General features: G+C 37.8%; 1 protein-coding gene across 1 annotated transcript in view; it reads right to left on the minus strand.

The window, feature by feature from the left end:
* Positions 1–1,410: 1,410 nt before the first annotated feature.
* The window catches only part of obscna (obscurin, cytoskeletal calmodulin and titin-interacting RhoGEF a), a 49,900-nt gene continuing 25,730 nt past the window's right edge, over positions 1,411–25,580 (minus strand). The window contains exons 33-84 of the mRNA XM_016273086.1: positions 24,539–24,805; positions 24,068–24,334; positions 23,723–23,989; positions 23,264–23,530; positions 22,881–23,147; positions 22,492–22,758; positions 22,114–22,380; positions 21,394–21,660; positions 20,993–21,259; positions 20,593–20,859; positions 20,160–20,426; positions 19,786–20,052; positions 19,413–19,679; positions 16,971–19,307; positions 16,606–16,663; positions 16,352–16,467; positions 16,106–16,215; positions 15,740–15,940; positions 15,567–15,661; positions 14,100–14,273; positions 13,826–13,985; positions 13,615–13,722; positions 13,219–13,383; positions 12,948–13,106; positions 12,500–12,677; positions 12,288–12,401; positions 12,030–12,197; positions 11,346–11,448; positions 11,133–11,262; positions 10,939–11,047; positions 8,685–8,763; positions 8,364–8,503; positions 8,167–8,279; positions 7,882–8,050; positions 7,684–7,774; positions 7,335–7,535; positions 7,171–7,231; positions 7,017–7,094; positions 6,618–6,790; positions 6,476–6,502; positions 6,166–6,318; positions 6,042–6,087; positions 5,863–5,940; positions 4,843–5,771; positions 4,689–4,807; positions 4,419–4,586; positions 4,064–4,169; positions 3,412–3,651; positions 3,039–3,262; positions 2,410–2,506; positions 2,148–2,297; positions 1,411–1,896 (exon numbers count right to left, since the gene is read on the minus strand). Coding sequence (XP_016128572.1) covers positions 1,719–1,896; positions 2,148–2,297; positions 2,410–2,506; positions 3,039–3,262; positions 3,412–3,651; positions 4,064–4,169; positions 4,419–4,586; positions 4,689–4,807; positions 4,843–5,771; positions 5,863–5,940; positions 6,042–6,087; positions 6,166–6,318; positions 6,476–6,502; positions 6,618–6,790; positions 7,017–7,094; positions 7,171–7,231; positions 7,335–7,535; positions 7,684–7,774; positions 7,882–8,050; positions 8,167–8,279; positions 8,364–8,503; positions 8,685–8,763; positions 10,939–11,047; positions 11,133–11,262; positions 11,346–11,448; positions 12,030–12,197; positions 12,288–12,401; positions 12,500–12,677; positions 12,948–13,106; positions 13,219–13,383; positions 13,615–13,722; positions 13,826–13,985; positions 14,100–14,273; positions 15,567–15,661; positions 15,740–15,940; positions 16,106–16,215; positions 16,352–16,467; positions 16,606–16,663; positions 16,971–19,307; positions 19,413–19,679; positions 19,786–20,052; positions 20,160–20,426; positions 20,593–20,859; positions 20,993–21,259; positions 21,394–21,660; positions 22,114–22,380; positions 22,492–22,758; positions 22,881–23,147; positions 23,264–23,530; positions 23,723–23,989; positions 24,068–24,334; positions 24,539–24,805 — 11,576 coding nt within the window. The 3' untranslated portion in view covers positions 1,411–1,718. The remainder of the gene's footprint in view (positions 1,897–2,147; positions 2,298–2,409; positions 2,507–3,038; positions 3,263–3,411; positions 3,652–4,063; positions 4,170–4,418; positions 4,587–4,688; positions 4,808–4,842; positions 5,772–5,862; positions 5,941–6,041; positions 6,088–6,165; positions 6,319–6,475; positions 6,503–6,617; positions 6,791–7,016; positions 7,095–7,170; positions 7,232–7,334; positions 7,536–7,683; positions 7,775–7,881; positions 8,051–8,166; positions 8,280–8,363; positions 8,504–8,684; positions 8,764–10,938; positions 11,048–11,132; positions 11,263–11,345; positions 11,449–12,029; positions 12,198–12,287; positions 12,402–12,499; positions 12,678–12,947; positions 13,107–13,218; positions 13,384–13,614; positions 13,723–13,825; positions 13,986–14,099; positions 14,274–15,566; positions 15,662–15,739; positions 15,941–16,105; positions 16,216–16,351; positions 16,468–16,605; positions 16,664–16,970; positions 19,308–19,412; positions 19,680–19,785; positions 20,053–20,159; positions 20,427–20,592; positions 20,860–20,992; positions 21,260–21,393; positions 21,661–22,113; positions 22,381–22,491; positions 22,759–22,880; positions 23,148–23,263; positions 23,531–23,722; positions 23,990–24,067; positions 24,335–24,538; positions 24,806–25,580) is intronic.

Raw genomic sequence — 25,580 nt, forward strand, 5'->3', positions numbered from 1 at the left:
CATATGCATCACACTCTATAAGTACATGTTCTACTGATTCTGCATGACCACATTTGTCACAATTTCCAGTTTCATGCTTCCCCATTCTATACAGACACTGATTTAACGAACAATGTCCAATACGCATTCTTGACATTAAAACGTCTTCTTTCCTGTTGCCAAACTTTCTTCTTTCTTGACCTACTTTCTCTTGAATATGATGAAAGTGTCTACCTTTTGTTCCACTATCCCACTCCTTCTGCCATTTCTTTCTTATTTCATTTGCAATGAACCCTTTTACTTCTGCTTTACTCATTGACACTTTAATGTCAATTTGTGCACGTTTCAGAGCCTGTTTAGCCAGATGGTCTGCTTCCTCGTTTCCTTCCACACCCATATGTGATGGAAATTTACCATAAGACCAGATTGTCTTATTCTAAATAGACTCTGCATCACTTCAAAAATCATATCTTGGCTTGCTGTTGAAATTCCACGTAGCAAGCTATTTAAAACTGAAAGGGAGTCTGTAGAAATTACTGATCTTATTGGCTGTACTTCTTCTATCCACTGAAGAGCTAGGAATATTGCTATTGTCTCAGTAGTAAAAACAGATATATGATCTGAAATTCTTTTTGAAATTGTGACTTTGAATTGGGGTATGTAGACTGCTGCTGCTGTTTTTCCAGATTCAGGATCTTTAGAGCCATCCGTGTATATTTGCAATATGCTATAATAAGTTTGTTCAATGTATTGCTGCACTTCGATGGTCAGCTCCTCTGTGCGTCTTGACACACTCGTGCAAATGTTCGGACAAACCTATCGGACAAAAGGAAGAAGTGCATCTACAAAACTGTCCTCAACCAGAGTTCATAAAAGGACTTACTTTGGGGGTTGTGTTTAAATATGTAATTTGTCACTGCATAGATTCAAACAAACAAAACAACAAGTTTTACTGTGTAATACTACATTTATTGTAAGTGCATGGCAATTTGCAGACAAAAAACATACATGCATTGTGTGAAACTATTATCGTCACAGCAGAGAGGCGACAGTAACCCTTAAATTGACATTACCACTCTAATCAAATCTACAATCCAAAACCAATAAAATCTGTATACATTAAGTAAAATTAGCATTAAAATGAGAAAAATATAATTGATGAATAAAATACTGCATTTAACCACATCATGTAAATCATACTATAAAATTGTCCCTGATAGAGCAGTGCCACATAATTTTAAAACAGGGCAAAAAAAAAATGCAAGTAATATAATGCAGTGATAACCTGTTCAATAGTGATAACAGTGAAAAGTGATAACCTGTTCTACATCTTACATTCACATGATAGATAGATAGATAGATAGATAGATAGATAGATAGATAGATAGATAGATAGATAGATAGATAGATAGATAGATAGATAGATAGATAGATAGATATGCATACCAAAAGCCCTATTACCACTGATCTATTTAAATGACATTTATTTACACTACTGTAAAACAGTGTTTATGTAAGTAATGTCATTTTTGAAAGATTACAAAGCAATAACTGAAGCCATGTCGTGCAGATTGCCTGATTACATGTGTTGAAAAATGTTATATTTAAAGAAATATAATTGATTATCATTACAGCTAAAGCTTTTCATCATAATCTTTCCTTGTGGGAGAAAAACTACAAAAAGCATTTCACAGTTTCACACAACACTTTCAGCCTCCAAATATGTTCTGTCCCTTGAATTATGGGAGGGGCAGATTAATTTTTGTGCGGATGTGGTCTCGCTTGACCTCTCGTTCCCTGATATAGGCCTGCAGCTTGTCTGTTGAATAGCAGACCACAGAGTCAGTGTGTTTGGAGGGAGGACGGTCTCCTTGTATCCAGGGGTTTTGGAGGCACTCTGCAGCTGTAGGTCTTGCCCTGGTAAAACATGAAGCCACATCAAATACTGCCTATGTCCACATATTAACTGATTCAGTCACACATTAAGTTTAGAAGCAGGATACATTTAACTATTGGTTTTGGGTCTACTGATGGAAAATCAGAATGATATTAGTTTTGATTAGTTTTCTGCCATTAAAGCATCATCCGACTATGATGACATGAAATCTCACGGTCTGTTGTTTGGATTTAAACACTCAAAATAAGCAAACATCATCTGTGAATTTTACCAGGCTTTGTTGCTCAGGGTATTCTTCATAAAGTTGATGGCTCCCTCTGAGAGACCTGGGTAACAACGATTAAACTGGATCTTGCCTTTTTTGATGTTTCGATCCCTCTCCCAAGTCATATCAGCATGGAAGGGACTGTCTGCACTCAACCTAAAGATGAAAATTTGAGTTAATCAATGAATAATGGTTGAATGATAGGGAAGCCCTAAGGTTGCTGTAACTATTCCTTATGGTTATGGATTTACTGAATGAAAGGACTTGCATTATAAAAGCCAAAACGCCAACAGCCCAGATATCAGTTTCAGGTCCAACTCCTTGTCCTTCTAAGATTTCAGGAGCTTTAGGAAGGACAATATAACCTAACAAACAGAACAGAAAATATTTTTCATAAACTAAATTGGTTTGTTGGTGATAAGATACTGGATACTTTTTTTTTTTTTAAGATGCCAAGCAGCCCCGAAAATGAAAGCAGTTCCATGTACATTTACCATTCAACAGTTTGAGATCAGTAAGATTTTTTTTTAAAGAAATTAATACTTTTATTTAACAAGGATGCATTAAATTGACCAAATGTAATAGTAAAAATGTAATAATTAGCAGCACAATTGTTTTCAACATGATAATACTAAAAAATTTCATCACAAGAATAAATTACATTTTAAAATAGATTAAAACGGTTATTTTAATGCTATTTAATAATAATTAAATAAGATGTCACAATATTACTGCTTTTGAACGTATTTTTGATCAAATAAATGCAAGTTTGGTATGCATTTCAAAACATTAAACAATTCGACTAAACTGACCCCAAACTTTGCAACAGTAATCTATAATGACTGAATAAAAACACAGCAACAAATTCTAGATCATAATACAGTATCATTGATATACCTTTATTATCTGTCATTTCTTTGATGTGTTCAATGTTTAGTGCCTGTCCTGGAGTGAAGGGCTGAGCAGAGCCCAAATCCACAATCTTCACTACATTTCGGCCCGTCACAAGCATGTTGTCCGACTTTAGGTCCAGGTGTACAATGCGTCTGCTGTGCAAGTAATCCACAGCACTCAGAATCTGCTCTAGTAGGTCAGTCACCTGTGTTTCTGAATATAGATTCCTGTAGGCCATCAAGAGTAAAGAGTAAGGTAACTTTGTACAACACTGACTGTTAAAGAGAATGATTTTCACTAGTATCAGTCAATATATAATTTGTAATTTATAGGACTACATAATTGAACAGAACCCTTTAAACAGTATTACTCTCACCTTTCTGCAAGGTTATAAAGAAGCTCTCGTCCTGAGCACAGCTCCTCTATAAGCACCAGGAAGCTGGGAGTGAGAATGGCCGACTGCAGCTGGACAATTCGAGGGTGGTTCAGTCGGCGAAGCAGTTGATATTCCCTTAAAACCAACTGCCTCTGCTCTGGTCTGTAAAGTGTCATCTTAGCGGCTAACATCTGAGAGCTGCGGCTATCCTCACACTGCATTACCACACTGAAACGGCCTCTGTCAACAGAGACACAAGATTATGTACTTAAATGAGCAACATAAAACCGGAAATAATGGTAATCAGCGTTTTGTGAGTCAACAACTCTGCTTTCATTTCATATTTATATGGATTCATTAAAGCTATGTAAAGCTTAAATACTAAAGTATTAGAGTTTAAATACTATAAAGGCTGGTTCATACTGTCCCAACAAACACCAGCAAGATTAAAAACACACTCGTCCAACAAAACCCAAATACTATTTTAGAAGTGTTTGTTGTGGCAGTGTGAACTAGCCCATAAAATTGAGTTTACATAACTTATTAAAGAGGTGTAAATATTCAAAATATACACACACACACACACACACACACACACACACACACACATATATATATATATATATATATATATATATATGATGTCAAGTACCTGTTGATTTCAGACAGGAAGCTGTAAGATTTCTCAGTGCCAAGACCTCCAGGTACAGTGACCTTTGACCCAATAGATTCCATTTTAATGAGAGGATTGTGAGAGTCTGAAAAAATAAAATGAAATAAAATAAATTATTTGTAATAAATTACAATAAATTAACTTTATTTAAATTTCCTTGAAGTAAACTCCTTTATATGACCATATTCTGAGAATATTCCATTTATTTTATGAAAGGAGATGATTGCATTATATTTAAAGATAATAGGGTGTACATATTTAAAGATGTAGGGTGAGGTAATACATTTTAAGTACTTTTGGATAAAAATAAGTAATATTTCCAGCAAGTCTCTACCTTCATAAGGCGTGGCCATAAAGGCTGGTGGTGAAGGGTCACTAAAAGGTGCCAACCCTGTCTTGGTGTTATGGGACACTCTGAACATATATCCCGGTCCTCTCGGAAGGGCATTTACTGTAAAACAGCTGTCTGTAACATTCTCTGCCAACATTCTCCACTCCACACCTAATATAAAGGACAAAACTTTCTTTATGAAGCACCATGGAAAAACACAATGAAAAACAATGCTCATAATACAGGATGTATATTCTCAGTATGTATTCTTACCATTTACACTATACTGAATACAATATGTGACAAGTTCTTTTGATGGCACAGGTTTCCAGAACACAAGCACTCCTCCTCCTGCTAGCTGAATGACATCTGGCCTGGATGGTTTGACTGGACTTTCTGGTTAAAAATCAGAAAACAATTTCATAACTTTGTGAATCCCTTTGACAAAAACGCAGAGCGACGGCAAAGTTTCCTTCTCACTTGGACTTCTTCAGTTTTCTCCTCTTCTTCATCAGTGACATCTGGTTTCTGGCTTTCTTCAACATCATGCTCATCCTCTCCTTGCACTGTTGGCTCAGTTGAAGTTGGAGAGCATTGTGTGTATACATCTAATGACCTGCTTCTTCTCTGGGTGTGTATGCTTGGATGGGCAGCGCTCACTCCACTATCAAATGAACTTGACTTCAGGATAGATGAATGCATTGATCCTCTTCTTTGGTTACGATTAGCTTCTAAATCTGGGGAATCTTCTACATACTCTATGAGGGGCTCATTTAACCTGCCGGAGAGGCTGGCACGGAGGGGTTTACGGCCACGCTCTTGCTTTTTAGCTTGGATTTTATCCCGAAGCGTCATGTGACGAGCAGACATGGGTGAGAGCTGCTCGGAGCTGCAATAAAAAGTGCTCTTGATGAGGATACGACGTGGTATGGGATCCAATCCTTCATCTCTCTCAGAGAGGTGAAGATAGGGGCTACTGTCCCTCCTCTCCAAACTGACTGGCTCTGTTGATGGTGTGGACGTGGAAATCACCAGCGGGCCACTGTGAATGCGGTCCTCAGCAATAAGCACATCTTCTTCATCCCGTTTTAAAACTGTGGGCGTCTTTGACACATGAGTGTATGGGTCATATTCTTCCTCTTCTTCCAGGTCATCTTCATCCTCCTGGCTCACCTGTTGGAAGAAGTCCCAAGCATCTGCTTCATCAAACTCTGAGGAGGATCCACTACTTAGGGAGGTGCTGCTGAGCTCCTGGGTTTCCCTTGTAGCTGTAATCGAAACGTCATGCAGAGGAGCCTCCAACAACTCTGGGATTGGTCTCAAAGTCAGAACCGAGCCGAGACATGTCAAGGAACGCTGAAAGAAAAGGGAAGAAGCACGGAAAAGACATGAAAGAAGAAATTTTTCCTGGATAATCAATGGCAAAGGAAGTCATTTCAAATCTTACCTGCCATTTTCTTCTTGAAATAAAAGATTTTAGATTTTTGGTATTTATGTCCTCAGGTTCTTCATCTTCATAATAACCCTAAAAATAATTACATTTCTGATGAATGTCAATTTTAACTTATTTGTGCACACAACTTATTTTATGTTTGCTTGTTGGTATAAACACAGATGACTACCTACCTGAAACCACTCATGACTCAAACACTCAGATGCAGAGGGTCTCACTCTGTGAAGGTGAAACAAAGCAAGTTTATCAACTGCTGCTCACAAAAACTTAAATTACATGCAAGTAAGCAGAGCTTACTCTGGGTCTGGCTGTAGAACCCTATGTAGGAAGTCCTGTGCCTCCACACTTCTGTTTGTGATCTCAGGTGTGTCCCAGTACAGCACGCCCTCAGCGACCTTCATCAGTGTAGAACGGTCATTCTCCCCGAAGAAAGGACAGTGGCATGTTAAGCTACCCAGAAAAAAAGCAATATTCAAGAAAACACTTAATATTTTCTAACAGTACAATTATTTCTAGATTTTATGGCCATACAACATCGCAGCACACAGAGAAAACATAAAGAAAAACAGAAAAATATCTGCTTGCTCCATTTCTTCAATGCACTCACCATAGGTAAGTAACCACACCAAGAGACCTGAATAAATTAATAATGAAAAAATTCACCAAGCAGTAAAAGGACAGAATTGCATTTATGAATATGAGGAATTCTGTTCACCACAATTTGCAACAAGCCACAGTAATTTGTTTACCAGATATCAGTGGCTACTGTCACAGGTTCTTGGTGGACAATTTCTGGTGCAACAAATTCAGGTGTCCCAAACTTGCTGTACTGGTGTCTGGAGTTGTCAATTTCCTGGCAGAAGCCAAAATCACAGATTTGGATGTCTTCTCTCGCAGGGGACTCCATTAGGATATTGTCTGTCTGCAAAGAAGAGGTTTAAAAATAAGTTTGACAAAATGTTAGAATGACAGCCACAGGTCAGAAGATGTCTTTACCAAAGACACCAATTAGTCCAATTTCAGAAAAGGATGGTCTTTCAGTATCCTGTGTGTGAATATTGATACTTAAATTAATGCCACTTATAATACTAATAATACTGCAATATAACTATAATTCCTACTAATATAAATTAAGTATAATCACTTACTTTGATATCCAGATGTAAGATGTTCATACTGTGTATGTATCCAATGCCCTCCAGAACCTGCTGAATATATAACTGGACCTAAAACAATGAATAATAATTATCATATTTTCTTGATTACTGTATAAAATGACATTCAATGATTTCTCAATATTACCTCCCTCTCTGAAACTGATCCCTTTAAAAACAAATGATCTAGTAACCCCTGTGTAGAACATCTGTGGGAGAGGAAAAAATAAATGTATAAATTTGATTACATTTTGAAAAAGCTAATGGTAATCACTGAATAATTTAAAAAAGCAAGAAAAAATCAAATCCTACAATTCTACAACCAACACCAGTGTGCGTCTTGTAGCGAAAAAGTCCAAGAGGCATGCTAGTCTGCGGTGAGCTAGACGGGACAGTAGGTCTCTCTCCTGGAACACTCTGGTCCGCGTGCTGCTTCTGAGTGGAAGGAACTTAGCAGCAAAACATTCACCACTCGCCTTGTGTGTGACTTTTTTAACCACTCCAAAAGTGCCCCTGGTTATCCAGAAAAAAAAGAGAAAAATGTTAATAAGGGCTAAAAAGGATGCCTTACAACAAATCAGATATTACATTAACATTTAATATTTAAAAAATGAGTTAATGCTAGATTACATAAACGTCAAGATTTATATGATGATATTACCTCCCTATCTCTTCATGAATATCATATACAGAATGTAATTTCCGTCTTTTTCCAAACTCCACTTCTCTCTCTTCCTCAATGTCATCTGGACCTGAAAAAGAAACAAATTAATTTACTTAAACACACTATTCCTTGGCAACAGACATTTAGAGTTTGTACAGACAAAATGGATGGTAATAATAAAGCTTTCCAACTCACCTGTGTCAACACTGAGTTTGCCGAGGCAAGATGCTTGTCCTGCACTGTTAATAGCTATGCAGGTGTAGGTGCCACAATCCTCTATTTGAGTATTTAGCAAAGTGAGGGAGCAACGTGCACTACTTTGAAATATTTCTGTGTAGTCACTGGATAAGATTTCCTTGTCATCCTGCAGAAAACCAAATAAATACATTTCACTGCAGTAAATACAAGTAAAGATTATTGAGTTTCCATCATAACATAACAAAATCAGTAAGCATTGTTACCGTTTTGTATTTATAATACCTTAAACCACTGAATATCTGGGGTGGGCTGGCCAGTAATAATGGCGGAGAATGTTGCAGGCTGACCAGGCCGGACTGTCAGGTCTTCAATGGTCACTTGCACAGCTGGAGGCTCTGAGTAAATAAATGATAGATTGACAAATTCCTCTGGTGATAATTTTTCACACAAGTTGATTATAAACCTCATATAGTCTGTACCTGTCAGAAATTCCTCCTCTGTGTCTGAGTAAAAGTGTTCCTCAGGCTCCATGGGTCCCGCTTCCTGTGCCGCCTGTACTTGCCTCTCCATGTCATCCTGTTCTTTAAGTGTTTGTGTGTCTTCAACGCCAGCAGCAGGTCTTCAGTACCACACATTTTGCATTAAATTGATTGACAGACAGTAAAATGAGATAATCAACTGTCCTGAATATCACTGCTTAAAGAACCACACAGTACAGCATGCATGCAGTATAATTAAACTATACATAATAAAGACTATGTTTATAGCCCACAGATTAGACAGACTGTATGTAAACTTACGGTTCAGGATTTCCAGGCTGAAAGAGTATATGAAACAGGTTCTTCACAAAGGAACTGGACCAACCTTCTGACTGGGGCTCTATTTGAAAACATTTAGATTGTCAAACTGATCAAAATAATTTCATTTTACATACACTAACGGTTAAGGCATTTAAGACATGTAAAACTTTACAAAAGATTTCTATTTCAAACTAATTCTGTTCTTTTGCACTTTCTATTTATCAAAGAATGGAGTTACAGCTTTGCGATCACAGCAATAAATTGCATCTTTAAATATAGTAAAATGATTTTAAACTGCAATAATATTTCACAATATTAATGTTTCTACAGTATTTTTGATCAAATAAATGCAGCCTTGATGAGGATAAGAGACTTCTTTCAAAAACATTTTAAAAAATCTTACCGACCCAAAACTTTTAATGGTAGTGTATACTGTAAAAAATAAATATAATCTATTCAAAATATATAATATTTTTTAATTTAGATAAAGCTTTATATAATGCCCTAAGTAAATACTTAAACTAAATAACAATAATAAATAACTGTACTTACATAAATAATGCAAACATAAAAAATTTAAAATGTTAACAATACTTATTAATTAATTAAATTAAGGTCTGTGGTCATACAATCAGCTTTAAATAAGGGATGAAGTAGAATATTTGGTTTCATTTCCTCTCTAAACTCAACTGTAAAATAATATAAACACTTACCCGTATAAGGACAGGTATACAAACAGTGCAAGAAGTGACATAACCTTTCCCGACCACTGGTTTAAAGTCACAGATCACATGTATACAGTCACATTGCCTCACAAGCAGCGCAAAGAGCCACTTGGCCCTATCTGCAGCCAGGCTTGAGTCTTAGCACATAACCAGCTTTGAAGATGGACGTGGCATGTTAGCAGAGCATGCACTGACCGGGAAACCATGAGAACGTGTATATAAACAGATATGTGGAACAGACAAGGAGAAGAAAAGAGACAGAAAGAAAGAAAAAAGGGAAAGTAGCATGCATGCAAAATGCTGAGGCATCTGTGTGAAGACACTTACATGATGATTTTGATCAGACCTTTAGTCTCCTGCTCTGTGACTATAAAGGAAATGGGATGGAAAGTGTGTTAAACTGGATGTGGAAATGCACATGATTGACAAGTGTTCAAAAGCTGCTTATGAACCACATAATGTATAAATGAAAACATATAACCACAAAGGTATATTAAAGAAAATGCATGATATGATACTGTATACTGTACATATGATATATGAAGTAGCATGCAGTTTTATTTAATACTAAATGAATTAAAGACAAATAAAATGAAACCTTACACTACAGTTCCAAACATTGGGGTCAGTAAGATTTGTTTGTTTATTTAATTAATACTTTCATTTAGCATTTAGCAAAAACAACAATACAGACATTTATAATAAACTATTTATATTTCAAATAAATGCCTCAAAACACTCAAAACTTTTAAGTCTTCTCAATTTTAGAATTTTCTATTCATCAAAATATCCTGAAAAAATCAGCATATTAGAATAATTTCTGAAGGATCATGTGACACTGAAGACTGGAGTAAAGGCTGCTGAAAAATCAGCTTTGCCATCACAGGAATAAATTACATTTTAAAATATATTAAAATAGAAAACAGTTATTTTAAATTGTAATAATATTTCACAACTGTTTTACTGTATTTTTATTTTAAATAAATATAGCCTTGATAAGTATAGCAAAACATTTGTAAAAAACATTAAGGAATTTTACCGACCCCAAACTTTTGAAAGGTATTGTATATGTACATATAAAAAATGCAATATTATAATGTAAGTAAATGTTTCCAATGACATAATGCAATGCAGATGCCTCTATGAAGATGGCCGATGAAGTTTTTGATAGTTTGAGTGATCCCATCAAAGGTTTCTTCCAGACCAAGAAGCTCTTGAAAATGGGAAACTGTTGGTGAAATTCAGCACAACATAAAAGTACATTTTATTAATACATATGATTTTAATTTTGAAAATGGTCTCCAGACTACAAAGCTAGTTGTTAGAGGAGTGGAATGGACATTCAGAAGATCTGGTGTTCCAGTGACGGAACATGAGGAATGGGTGGGAAGTCGGAGTTGGAGATGATTGTGGTATGTGCTCCTTCAAAGCCTACTGGTGCCCACCAACACATGGTGAGACTTAGTGGCCAAATACACACCTTCTCTGCCTTAAACAGCAATTGCTGTTCATATTCCTCTTCATCCTACCTGGAGTTGGGGTAGTTTGTGATTGCTTTTGGGTCCTGACTGTCACAGGTAATGGTGCTGGAGGGCAGAGTTCAACTTTACACTTGGCAGTGCCCACTTCATTCTGTAGCTGTATCATAAACACAGAGAAAAAGTATATAATGGGATCCATATATGATGTAAAGTCATCAAAAAGTAGCAAAAGACTCTGATACCTCACACTGGTATTGACCTAGATCTGCCTCTTCAGCTCTCTTTATAGTGAGAGTGAGAATTCCTGTTTGGACATCAGACTGAATCTGGTGTTTCTTGTTATCCTCAAGCTGAATGCCATCCTTAAACCACCTGTGCATATAGACTGTCTGAGCTTTTTTATGTCCAAATAAATGCCATTACATTAATATGAATAAAGTGAATGGAACCAGTACCTTATTGATGGTAAAGGAGCAGATTGTGTGGAGCACCTGAACTGCACATCTTGTCCCTTTACAAGCACTGAGTTCTGTAATCTGGTTGTAAAACTTGGAGGCACTGTGGGAAACAAAAACCTTTTCTCAATTTTTCTTAACCTATTCTTTACTGTGTCACCTTTAAAACTTCTTACACTATCATTCAAAAGTTTGGGATCAGGAATATTTTTTAATATTTTTGAAAAGTTTCTTATGCTCACCAAGGTTGCAGGATCAAAAATACAGGAAATAAGTAATATTGTGAAATATGATTACAATTTCAAATAACTGTTTTCTATTTTAATACATTTTAAAATGTAAATTATTCCTGTGATGACAACGCTTAATTTTCAGCAGCCTTTACTCCAGTCTTCAGTGTCACATGATCCTATAGAAGTAATTCTAATATACTTTTACGATGCACAAGTCATTTTTCTTATGATCAGTTTTGCAAATATGTGCTGCCTAATATTTTCAGGATTAAATGATGAAAAGAACAGTTTTTGATCAACATACGTAATACATCCTTCCTGAATAAAACTATGTAAAAGAAATCTTACTGACCCCAATTTTTGAACAGTAGTGTAAATGCAAGACATGTGTTTGGAAATGAATACAAACATTATAACAGATGGCCATAATAACAATTTCTCAAAAACTTACCATCAATCATGATATTAGCCAGAGTGCTTGCGTTCCCTGCATGATTGGTTGCATAACACATGTATTGACCTGAGTCCGCCTCTATGACACCAGTCAGTACAAGATAACAAGCACCTAACTGTCCTTCTGATGTAATGTGATGCTCGTCTTCTTTCACAGCATGGCCATCTGAAGACAGCACATCAGCAGAACTCATTTATACACTATGTAAATGTTAACTTTCTATATTTATACACACACATAGATAGTATTATTCACCTTTATACCACTTTATTACTGGTTTTGGTGTACCAGTGACTTTGCAGACCAGCTTTACAGTTTGTCCAAGCTTTGCTGGATAGTCAGTAAGATGCTGCTCAAAGCATGGGACAGCTGTAAATATAAAACAAAGAGGTGTTGCAAACATGCAATCATTTCAAGCAGTCAAAACAGATTTATTCTTAAGTTTGCTCTTCTGTGTCCTAACTTACTCCAAGTGGGCTGTTTGCTGCGCTGCTGCAGGTCTCTCAGATCTTTGAGCCAGGAGAGGCGGAGGAGGATGGATCGAGCTTGCAGAATGATTTTTCTCACCATTCCCCGGTGCTCGTGCCAAAGACCAAATGACCTGTCATCTCCTTCCACTGTATCCTTTACATCAATATCACTCAGCTGTGAAGAAAGCAAATGCATTTGGAATGGATGTGAAATGGACTGCAGTGATTAGTGCTGCCATGATATTCATGATATTACATGCGCAGTGTACTATATGCATATCTTTTCAAATGCAAGGTGAACCTTTTAATTGAACTGCATTTAGATTGAATTTCATCAGTGACATTTAGCTACAGTATGTTTTCAGTAGGACAGCATGTAGAATAGACTGCAAAAGTTCTGCATTACAAAAAAATGCTATACTAATAAATGCATATCTGATTATGCCTTCATCTTATTCTTGAATATGTAGGCCTCAGTGTATGTGCCAAGTTCTCTCTTCGGCTTGCAGAAGACAACACAATCTTTGAAGAGAAAGACGTGGCGGCGATGTCCTCTTTGAGAGATTTTGACCTCAGGAATTTCCTCCCATACTGTAAAATGGCCCTGGAAACACATTGACACTATCATTAGCAGAATGATACCTTCCAATCCTTACTCACACTTGTCACCCTGTCAACCAGCAAACAAAGAGGTTCAGGGTATAATGATACAGTACCTGTCTAGTGGGTTCTCCAAGCCCCTTGAGAGGTGCAGGGTAATTCTCAATCATGGACAGATGATGCAAGTTCTCTGCATGCCAAGGCAAGCTGGAAATAATGGCAAAGGCATCCTCCAGCAGGCAACAGTTCTGTCCGCTTTTTGCTTTGTTCCTGATCAGCTCCTAAAAACACAAAAATGGAAGCTGCTAACAGGCTGTATTGAAAGCAATAATTACGACTTTTTAAATATTGTTTTGTTTTTTGCTGTTTGTGTGTGAATATATTTAAACACAGACTGACCCCAACATTTGAATGGCTGTTGAATCTAATTCATATATATATATATATATATATATATATACTGTATATATGTGTGTGTGTGTGTGTTAAAGAAAATGATTAAGCTACCACACCTTAAGTACATTTTTGTATGTTTGAATTCTCTCCATGGGTCTCTGCAAATACGTGCTAACGCTGAAGACCTTGGTATCCAAATGTGCCAACTCTGTGTTTGCATATTGCTGGAACACAGTAGAAAAATAATTTTGGTTTATTATAAGATACTTCACATAATTTAAAAGAAGGATCACTTTCTGCCAAACTTAAAACAGTATGTGCTCTTGCCTTGAAGAAATGCTGTGTGTTTTTGTCTGAGATGCAAGCCTCGGCTTGGGGCAGGCCTGTAATGTACTGGAGATACATCTCAAAGTCCAGTGCATAACTGACAAAACACTGTGCTACATCATCATCTGAGAAACACATCTCCAGCTTAGGGAGAATACAGCTGTGATGGAGGGACAGAGGGACAAAGAAGTTAAAACCACAATGTGAACGGGATTATATTATATTATATTATATTATATTATATTATATTATAGAACAAAAGAGATGTATTTACCATTCATGGAAACTTGCAATATCTCTGATATTGAGGAATATGTACTCTTTTTGACTTAGGATGGTGAGAGGAACTTGAGAGCTTGTCTCTAAGTATTGTAAATGGTGCTCTACAAAGAAGATCATCTCGCGCACAAAATTATTCTCACCATCAAGGAGTCCCTTGATCAAGCGACTGGAAATAATAAAAAAAGCATCAAGTTAGTCAATTTAGGGTTTCACAAAACCTAATAATAAAATAAACAATAAAGACATTGTTATTTGTAATCTGTGCATTCTTAAAGGGGTCATATGATGCTATTTTAAAGATCATTATTTTGTGTATTTGGTGTAACAGAATATGTTGACATGCTTTAATGTTCAAAAGACACATTCTTTTTCAAATACTGTACATTATTGTAGGTCCTCTATGCCCCGCCTCTCTCAAATACGTCGTTTTCAACAAAAACCCTCCTTTGACAAGCGCAGTCTGCTCTGATTGGCCAGCTGACCCAGTGCACCACAAGCACACGTCGGAAATGTAAAGCCCCTTACCATAATCGCGAGCTTCAAGCTTTCAAAGTAAATTTCAAGACAGTAAATAATGTAGTTAGTTTTACCATCAGTTCAAGCCTGAAAGGGGAACAGAGTCGCGTAACAGACACAGTGATGATGCAGTACACAAGCGGCAGTTAAGACAGCTGACGTGCTATGATTTCTGACAGGCAGTTCACTCTCCTGTGATGTTAGCCTCACACACACACACACACACAACGCGTTACTCTGCGCTGCGCAAAACTCCGCATTTGAACAGTCAATAACAAATACTTAAACTAGTAACAAAACATACCTACAGTCGCTGATTTAGAAGCGCCAGATCGTCATAGCAAAGTCGGAATTGCCCCTTTTTTTTTTTTAGAAATATCCTTTGTGCACAGTCAGCCTTGTACTTTTCTAGGTTCAAAAACATGTCGTCCATAAAATGCGTTGCACAAATCGAACATCTGGGTTGTGCTGTTCTGTTGTAAATAAATCTTAACCAATGATTCCTAATTGCATCTACTTCCGAAGGCCAAATAAAGTGCTCTTGCTTTTGCACTGAAACACAGCGTCTCCCTGATATGGCTGCATCAACATGACTGCTGTTCCTGAGGGCGGCATTATGCTAATATTTCCACATAGTGACGTAGATATGTGGGGGCGTGTTAGAATGAGCCGTTTTAGGTAGGCGTGGCTGACTCTTAACTTTTATAAAGAATATCTCTTTGGATTTGAGACTTTAGTCTTTGCAACTTTACAGATCTTCTTTATGCACCAAGAGCTTGTAACACTCCAAAGAGAAAGGAAAACTTGAAATCACATCATATGACCCCTTTAAGTGAAGCTGAAATAATGAAAAAAATACAAAAAAATACATCAAAATTCTATATATATGAAAAACTTAAACTAAAAACGATCAGTCTTGTAAGACTTTGAACTTCTGATTTACCTTTGGATCAAACTGTGCTCATCCTTTGTAAAAACTGTTTTGCCTTTCTCAGCGGATTCTTTTGTCTCTGCTTCATGGGCCAATGAAAATATTTCCTTAGAGAAAAAAATGAAATATTATTAAAATAATGTAACAACATTTTATACCATTTATATACACACACATTAATTCACCCTTGTCTTCTTTTCTAGGTACGCAGGGGATACCCAGCCTTGACGGGATGGTGTGATCTTGGTTGGCTTTGTACGGACAAGCCACCTCACAGGATGGGCTGAGTCCAGGACCTCCACAAACTGGCCTTCCTTTAGTACAAAAGCCTCTTTGTTTCCTCCCAGAGGCTGACAATCACTTTTGGCTACATAAATATCAAAGGTCTACAAGGTGACAAACACATATGCTCCATATCAGTGCATTTTATGATTTACTTTTCACTTGTTTCTAAAGCACTCTGAGCTACAATATGTACAATTATTGAATTATTAGTTCCAATAATTGAAGTTTATTATTATTATTGTTAATTTATTATAAAAAGTTGCTACCTCTCCTCTATCCTCATCTCCATCTGACTCAGAGAACGACTCAGCATTTGCAGAGGACTTGTAGGAATGCATGCGTTTGGGTGAGGGTGTCTGGCTCTGTGAATCACCACCTATGCCAAATACAAACGCAACAATACAGAAGTCCACAAGGTACAGCATATCAAGCTTCTCAAACTGCTATTAGGTGCATATTATTAAATTATCTCTGAGCTTTAAAACATAACTTGTAGTACCAATAGAACTGACCTTTCACTTTTAGCTGGTCTGTATTCTTTGGGGATTGTACACTAATAATTTTTTCTTCTTCACAAGTCTGAGTAGTAGAAGCCTCAGTTTTTGACTTCCCTGCCTCTTTACTTCCTCTGTTTGAGAACATATTAATTAAAAAAAAACATTGCAAAGTATTATTCCAAAGTACAAATAAGTGAAAAATGCTCTTACACTGCTATCATTCTTTATAATTAAGAGCCCTTGTGAGGTCTTTACAATGTAAAACTTACCTAGATTGGTATTCTGTCTCAACATCTGGGGCTGTGTCATAATCTGAGTAACAGGATACTAAAGAGGATGCAGAATTATAAAAAACTAAAATGTTCAGCTGCTACTGATGTGCAAAATTCTAATACTAATCACATTTTCCAGTTGTTTCTTTTTTGTTTAATTTGTATTTATTTAATTTTAGATTATCTTTTCCGATTAGCTGCCATTAATCAGTCATAGAACATGACATAATACATGGAATAATTATTGTCTTTAGTGGCATCAGCCAGAAGTTAATATCAGTGCAGACCTAATCTTGCTTTTATTATATAGCATAAAAGTATAATAAACACTTTGAAACAGACAGAATATTTAGACAACTCACTAGAGCTGACTGAAATTAGACTTCTCCTTTTCTCCTGGATCTTGCTGTAGGTGTCATCTGCCGGTAGGTCATAGACGAGTCTCAATGACTCCTCTTCAGTGTTAATTGTTGGCAAAACCTCTTTCTCAGAGATCATTTCTGTACCTGGTGTTTGTGCAGTCTGAATTGTTTGTGATGACTTCTGTGGTTTACCCACTATCACATTCCCATTGTAACTAATTGCTCCAAAATTGTTTGCAACTTCGCATGTGTAGATTCCAGCATCTTTGTTTGTAAAGCTGGAAATTTCTAGAAGACACCTACCATAGGCATTATGGGTGATTTTGTGCCTTTCCCCAGGCTTGAGATCTACTCCATCTTTAAGCCAACGCACAGTGCTTATTTTACCTTCCACAACACACTCTAGGAATGCAGTGCCACCAAGATCAATATTCTGGTTCTTGAACACTTCTTTAAAGATGAGCTGCATGTCCTTTCTAGTTTTGTAGCCCTTGAAAGCAGCTTGTATTTTAATCGCAGCCTCAAGCATCTCTGGCTCATCTTCAAAATCTATGTCTATACCAGGACCACCGTGTTCTGCTTTTAAACTCTTCTGTTTGTCAGTATTCACACTTGTGATCTGCTCTGGCATCATCTCCTCAGGTTGAGTGTTCGATCCTCTGGAAACATCTTCCTTCTGTCCTTCAAGGACAACCTCCTTCACATTTTTCTGATCTTTATTGTCCATGTGTGGCAAGTTTGGTTCAACTTCCTGTGATGCCTTCTGCACTTCCCTAAAAGATATTGTTATAGCTTTCTCTGCAGGAATTATTTGGTCTCTTAACTGCTGTCTTGTAATGCTTGGTGCCTTTTCCTTAACATGCTTTGGTACTTTTACGTTATGTTCATCTATGACCTGCTTCACATTTTTCTCCTCTCCGCTATCAATGAGTAGTAAGTTTGGTTCCACTTCCTTTGAATCCCTTTGCACATCCCTAATGGACATTGTTGTAGCTTTCTCTGCAGGAATTATTTCTTCTTTAAATTGGCTTGCAATTGTAATATTTGTCGCTTTTCCGGTAACATGCTTTGGTACTTTTCCATGATGTTCATCCACAGCCTGCTTGACATGTTTCAGTTCTCCACTATCAATGTGTGGTAAATTCAGTTCACCTGCCTGTAATTCCTTCTGCACATCTCTAACGGGCATTGTGGTGTCTCTTTGTGCACAAAGGATTTGTTCTTTGTGTTTCTGGCTTGTAATTGCAATACTTGGTGCTATGGTTTCATGATGTTCATTCATGGATTGAACCTTTTCAGTTTCTGATCTCTTTTCAGATTGGACACTTTGATTTTCATATGCTGCATTCTTATCCAGTGATTTCTGTTTTGGTGCCTTCTTTTTATTTGTATGCAGGGCAAATTCTTCCAACTCTGTTTCCTTGTTCACAATTTGCTCTTTCTTTGGTTCCTTTTTTACAGTTGATTTCTGTTTGATATACTGATTTTTTCCTTCTAAATGACATGGTTGTTCCTGAGATGATTCAATGTGTTTCGCTGGTATCTCTTTGAAGACTGGGGTATACAAGCCATGTTCTGATTTCTTCAAAGTGGTATTCACAGTTTGTTTTATGTCCATATCTTGGATCTTTGCTTCCAAAACAAAGGGCTGCCTTTTGGTTTCAGCATGTAGCTGGGACACATTCTCTTTAGGGAGTGACACTGTTAGGTCAACATGCTTTGATGACTTTGTGGTCTCCACAGTAGCCTCAATGACAACATCTTGTTCCTTGCCTCTCTTGTCAAGAGTTGGGTCTTTAACACTGTGCTGATCTTGGAGTGAATCATCTGGATGTGTTGTCTTACCCTTTGACCGCGGTGGAGGCAGGGGAATGTCTCTGGGTGGTTCCTTGCTCTGTTCATTTGTATCTATGCTTGGAGTTTTCTTTTGAACTTGTCCTGAGATCTCTTCATTGTGATGGTCCACAGAAATCTTAGTAACCCATTTGGAATCTGTGTCCAACTCCTTCTTTCTTTGTTCTTCAGGTACATTGGTTGCAAGAGAAGGAATTTCAGGTTCTCCCATGGTGCAACTAGACTCATTGATAACCATTTTGGAACTCACATCTTTTCCCTTTTGTCTCACCAATGATTTTCTCTTGACTTCCTGGTCATCTGTGAGTTTCTCACAGAGATCCTGGAAGTGAACCTCTGATGGCTCTAAGATAGAGATGGCTGATTCCTCAATGACTGCAGCTTGTTTCTTATGGACTAGACCACTGTGTGTTTCTTCCATAATGTTTTTTCCTTTTATTCTTGGTGGGGCTTGAGGGATATCTTTAATTTTAGGTGGAGCTTCTGGTGTAAAAATATAGGAAATGCAATAATACTTGTTTTGAATTCTAAGTAAAGTTTTAAGCAAAAATTTAAATTTGGCAAAAATGGAAATGCACATAAATGTACCTTTTACAACAACAGAAGCTGTTGTCTCCATCCTAGCAGCACAGCATTTGTAGACACCACTGTCCTGACATTTTAAATCATGGATTTGAAGGTGTAATTCAGAGCCATTCTGTTTCATCTCATACTTGTTTCCTGGTTTTAGCAACACTGATCCCTTTTTCCACTGCACGGCAACTCCAGGTTTTGAGAGCTCACATGTCAGGAATGCAGTTTCACCTTCTTCAGATTCAAGGTTTTGAAGGTTCTTGCAGAAGAATACAGGTTGCTCTGTGCGTGCGGGGGGGAAAAAAAAGTGTGGTTTCTTCCATGTATGAAAAAAGTTCTACATGGACAAAAAGTGCAGATACATGTTTCACTAAAATAATATCTGTACCTGTCACTTTAACTGAACCATTAGTTGCCAGGCTTCCAGCACAGCATTTGTAGACCCCACTGTCCTGAGCTGTTACTTCATGGATTTGAAGCTGTAGTTGGTGGCAATCCTGTTTTATCTCATATTTTTTACCTGGTTTAAGTATTACTGCTCCCTTCTTCCACTGCACAGAAACTCCAGGTTTAGAGAGCTCACAGTGCAATGTGACTGTCTTACCCTCCTCTGCTTCTTGGTTTTGGAGCTCCTTAGAGAAGAACAAGGGATGTTCTAGTGGGGGAAAACAAAAATATGTTTACATGCCTACCAGAAAAAATTGACAAATGAATAGACTAATGAACTCATTCCTTTGTTACATCTATAAAAAAATCACTCACCCTTTACCACAAGAGAAGCAGTTGTCACCATACTACCAGTACAACATTTATAAGAGCCACTATCATCACTTTTCAGGTCACGTATCTGGAGTTGTAGCACACAGCCATCTTGTTTCATTTCATACTTGTTTCCAGGTTTTAGCCACACTGTTCCCTTCTTCCACTGCACAGCAACTCCAGGTTTAGAGAGCTCACAGGTCAGGGTGACTGTCTCACCTTCCTCTGCTTCAAGGCTTTGGAGGTTCTTGCAGAAGAATATTGGTTGCTCTGGACATGGGGAAATAAAAATACATTTCATGTTTCTACCTTTTGTGGCTATATTCACAAATCATGTGCTCTTAACGAATTATCATAAAGTGCTGATTTAATAGCAATTAAGGTTGTAAGAGTGCTCTACATGGAAAGTACTTTTTCACTTAAACATGTTTTATACCATTCACTGTAACAGAGCAAGTAGTCACAAGGCTTCCAACACAACATTTGTAGGCCCCACTGTCTTGAGTTGTTAGCTCATGGATACAAAGCTGTAGTTGACGGCCATCCTGTTTTATCTCATATTTTTTATTAGGTTTCAAAAGCACTGTTCCCTTCTTCCATTGCACTGGAACTCCAGGTTTAGAGAGCACACAGCACAATATGGCTGTCTTACTCTCCTCTGCTTCTTGGTTTTGGAGCTCATCAGAGAAGAACAATGGCTTTTCTTGAGAGGGAAAAACAAAAACATATGTTGTCACACGTTCAACAAAAACAAATAAACACATGAACAGATTAATGAATTAATTCTTATTTCAAAAGTCAAATTGTGAAAAATGGTATTTGCATAATTCACTTACCTTTTACCACAAAAGAAGCAGTTGTGACCAGGTTTCCAACACAACATTTGTAGTCCCCACTGTCCTGGACTGTTAGCTCATGGATCTGAAGCTGTAGCTGACGGCCATCCTGTTTTATCCCATATTTTTTACTAGGCTTCAAAAGCACTGTCCCCTTCTTCCACTGCACTGAAACTCCAGGTTTGGAGAGCACACAGCACAATGTGACTGTCTTACCCTCCTCTGCTTCTTGGTTTTGGAGCTCCTCAGAGAAGAACAAGGGATGTTCTGGTGAGGGAAAATAAAAAAATATCTACATCTTTACATGCTCAACAGAAAAAAACTGAACACATAAACAGTCCAAAAAATGGTTATACCAAACACCATACTTACAGATATCACACTTGAATAACTTCACTCACCTTTTACCACAAGAGAAGCAGTTGTGACAAGGCTCCCAACACAACATTTGTAGGCCCCACGGTCCTGAGTTGTTAGCTCATGGATCTGAAGCTGTAGCTGCTGGCCATCCTGTTTAATTTCATATTTTTTACTAGGCTTTAAAAGCACTGTTCCCTTTTTCCACTGCACTGAAATTCCAGGTTTAGAGAGCTCACAGTGCAATGTAACTGTGTTACCCTCCTCTGCGTCTTGGTTTTGGAGCTCCTCAGAGAAGAACAATGGCTGTTCTGGAAGAGGAAAACAAAAATATCTCTGTCTTTACATGCTCAGCAGAAAAAAGTACGTATGAATTAATTAATTAATTGATTATGTCAAACATCAAAGTATGGAAAAATTGTTTTTGAATAATTCACTCACCTTTAACCACAAGAGAAGCAGTTGTGACGGCCATCCTGTTTAATTTCATATTTTTTACTAGGCTTTAAAAGCACTGTTCCCTTTTTCCACTGCACTGAAATTCCAGGTTTAGAGAGCTCACAGTGCAGTGTGACTGTCTTACCCTCCTCTGCTTCTTGGTTTTGGAGCTCCTCAGAGAAGAACAATGGCTGTTCTGGAAGAGGAAAACAAAAATGTCTCTGTCTTTACATGCTCAGCAGAAAAAAGTACGTATGAATTAATTAATTAATTGATTATGTCAAACATCAAAGTATGGAAAAATTGTTTTTGAATAATTCACTCACCTTTAACCACAAGAGAAGCAGTTGTGACAAGTTTCCCAACACAACATTTGTAGGACCCACTGTCTTGAGCTGTTAGCTCATTGATCTGAAGCTGTAGTTCACGGCCATCCTGTTTTATCTCGTATTTTTTACTAGCCTTCAACAAAACTGTTCCCTTCTTCCATTGCACTGAATCTCCAGGTTTAGAGAGCTCACAGTGCAGTGTGACTGTCTTACCCTCCTCTGCTTCTTGGTTTTGGAGCTCCTCAGAGAAGAACAATGGCTTTTCTGTAGAGGGAAAACAAAAGCATATATGTCTATAATCTATTCATGTGTCTATTTGTTTTCTATTAAACATATACTTTATATAAAAAGTAGGCATGTGAATAATCCATTTACCTGTTATTACAAGAGAAGCAGTTGTGACCAGGTTCCCAGCACAACATTGGTAGGCCCCACTGTCCTGAGCTGTTAGCTCATGGATCTGAAGCTGTAGATTGCGGCCAACCTCTTTAATCTCATATTTGTTACTAGGCTTCAAAAGCACTGTTCCCTTTTTCCACTGCACTGAAACTCCAGGTTTAGAGAGCTCGCAGCACAATATGGCTGTCTTACCCTCCTCTGCTTTATGGTTTTGGAGCTCCTCCGAGAAGTACAATGGTTTTTCTGTAGAGGGAAAACAAAAGCATACATGTTTTTAATCTGTTCATGTGTCAATTTGTTTCTTGCTAAAATTAATCAATTCTTATGTCAAAGGTCAAAATGTGGAAAATTGGCATTTGAATTACCTTTTATCACAAGAGATCCAGTTGTGACCAGGCTACCAGCACAACATTTGTAGGCCCCACTGTCCTGAACTGTTAGCTCATGTATCTGAAGCTGCAGTTGACAACCATCCTCTTTAATCCCATATTTTCTACTAGGCTTCAGCAACACTGTTCCCTTCTTCCACTGTACAGAAACTCCAGGTTTAGAGAGCTCAGAGCAAAATATTGCTGTCCTACCCTCTTCTGCTTCTTGGTTTTGGAGCTCCTTGGAAAAGAACAAGGGTTGTTCTGTAGAAGGCAAACAAAAAGTATGCATTCATGCTTTACTGTAAGACAACTGGAAAGATAAAAAAAAGATTAATGATTGAGTGATTTTTATGTCTGAATATTTTTATGTCCCTTACCCTTTACCACAAGTGAAGCAGTTGTCACCAGACTGCCAGCACAACATTTATACGAGCCATTATCTTCATGTTTCAGGTCATATATTTGAAGCTGTTGTAGACAGCCATCTTGTTTCATCGCATACTTGTTGCCTGGCTTTAGCAACACTGCTGCCTTCTTCCACTGCACAGCAACTCCAGGTTTAGAGAGCTCACAGGTCAGGGTGGCCGTCTCACCTTCCTCTGCTTCAAGGCTTTGGAGCTCCTCTTGGAAGACAACTGGTGATTCTGGAGAACACCAAATACATTTTTAACAATTTCTACTACCTGAAATAAAGCTAATCTTATGCTGGATTGCTCCATACTTACTCGTTTTCCTATCCAGTGCATAGATTGTTGCATCTCTACTTTTCTGTATTTTATTCAAGAGTAAGTCGATTTAACAATTTTGTAGAATTTTCATTATAGAAAAACACATACCTTTCACATCGATAGATGCTGTGGTCACCAAGTTACCAGCACAACATTTGTAGACACCACTGTCCTGACTGTTGAGCTCATGTATCAGAAGCTGTAATTTACAGCCATCTTGCTTCATCTCATATTTGTTTCCTGGTCGAAGCAAAACAATTCCCTTCCTCCACTGCACTTCCACTCCAGGTTTAGAGAGCTCACAGCTCAGAATGGCAGTCTCACCCTCTTCTACTTCTTGCTTTTGGAGCTCCTCACAGAAAAACAGAGGTTGTTCTGGATGCAGCAAATAAGTATGTTAATTGATGTGTACTCTGACAACTCATCTTGGAAGCTAAATTGAATATACCATACCTTTCACTTCCAGAGAAGCTGAAGTCACTAGACTACCAACAGAGCATGTGTAGACACAATTGTCTTGGCTTGTGAGCTCATGGATCTGAAGCTGCAGTTCACTACCATTCTGCTTTATTTCATACTTCCTTCCAGGCTTTAGCAGCACAGATCCCTTCTTCCACTGTACGGCAGCCCCAGGTTTGGAAAGCTCACAGCAAAGTAAGGCAGTTTCGCCCTCTTCTGCTTCTTGACACTCAAGCATCTTGATGAAGTACAAAGGATGTTCTGAAAAATAAATTGTAATCTTTCAATTATTCAGTCTTTAGGAATTAAAACGTCTTTAATAAATAAGCAAATTTGTTTATGTTTATGTTATTTCATTTTGTTTTTATTTTTAAATATGTATTTTAATATTGTACAGTAAATCAGAAGAGGGCAAATACTTTTTCACAACATCATAGTATGGCCCTGTAATTTCACGATTCTTACCTTTGACTACAATGGATGCTGTGGTAACCAGGCTTCCAGAGCAGCACTTGTATGTGCCACTATCCTGACGTGTCAGGTCATGGATCTGTAGCTGTGCTTTGCAGTCATCTTGTTTCATCTCATATTTGTCTCCTGGTCTCAATCGTATTGCTCCCTTCTTCCACTGCACTTCAACTCCAGGTTTAGAGAGCTCACAGCAAAGGAAGGCTGTCTCGCCCTCCTCTGCTTCCTGGTTATGGAGTTCCTCACAGAAGAAAAGAGGTTGCTCTGAAAAGGGAAAGCAAATTAGCGCTAACTAGATTAGCAGAAAATGGTTTCTTTTAGTCTTTCGAATGGTCTTGCTTAAACACCAATGACAGATGAATGAATATCCACGTCTTAAAGGGGTCATATGATGCGATTTAAATTTTTTCTTTCTCTTTGGAGTGTTACAAGCTCTTGGTGCACAATGAAGATCTGTAAAGTTGCAAAGACTAAAGTCTCAAATCCAAAGAGATATTCTTTATAAAAGTTAAGAGTCAGCCACACCTACCTAAAACGGCTCGTTCTAACACGCCCCCACATATCTATGTCACAATGTGGGAAGATTTGCATAATGCCGCCCAAATGTTCACGCAAAGAAAGAAGGTGTAACTTTTATTCTCGCTGTAGTATTGTTGTTGCCGCCGCCATGTCGTGAAGGCGCTGTGTGTTTCGTTGTGAAAGCGAAACTATTTTGTTTGGCTTTCCAAAAGAGGACGATATCTGCTTCGTCATGCCTGGAGCTGAACCGTGCTGGTAGCTGAGGAAATACATCAACTTTGCGCTGTGGATCACCGGATTGGCTTTCACCGTGGACGAAGCGGAGTCCAGCCCGGGGTCGTCACATGTGGTTGCCGCAAACCCATTCTCAAGCCCGCCCGCCTCCGCTGACTCTAGCCCGCCGTGTGTGACGCTGTGTTTTGTTGTGAAAGCGAAACTACTTTGTTTGGCCTTCCAAAAGACGACACGACTAGAAATCAGTGGTTAAGTTGTATTTACAACACTGTTCCAGAACACTTCA

The sequence above is a fragment of the Sinocyclocheilus grahami genome, unplaced genomic scaffold, assembly GCF_001515645.1.
Source record: "Sinocyclocheilus grahami isolate Dianchi unplaced genomic scaffold, SAMN03320097.WGS_v1.1 scaffold75.1, whole genome shotgun sequence".
In the NCBI taxonomy this organism is placed as follows: Eukaryota; Metazoa; Chordata; class Actinopteri; order Cypriniformes; family Cyprinidae; genus Sinocyclocheilus; species Sinocyclocheilus grahami.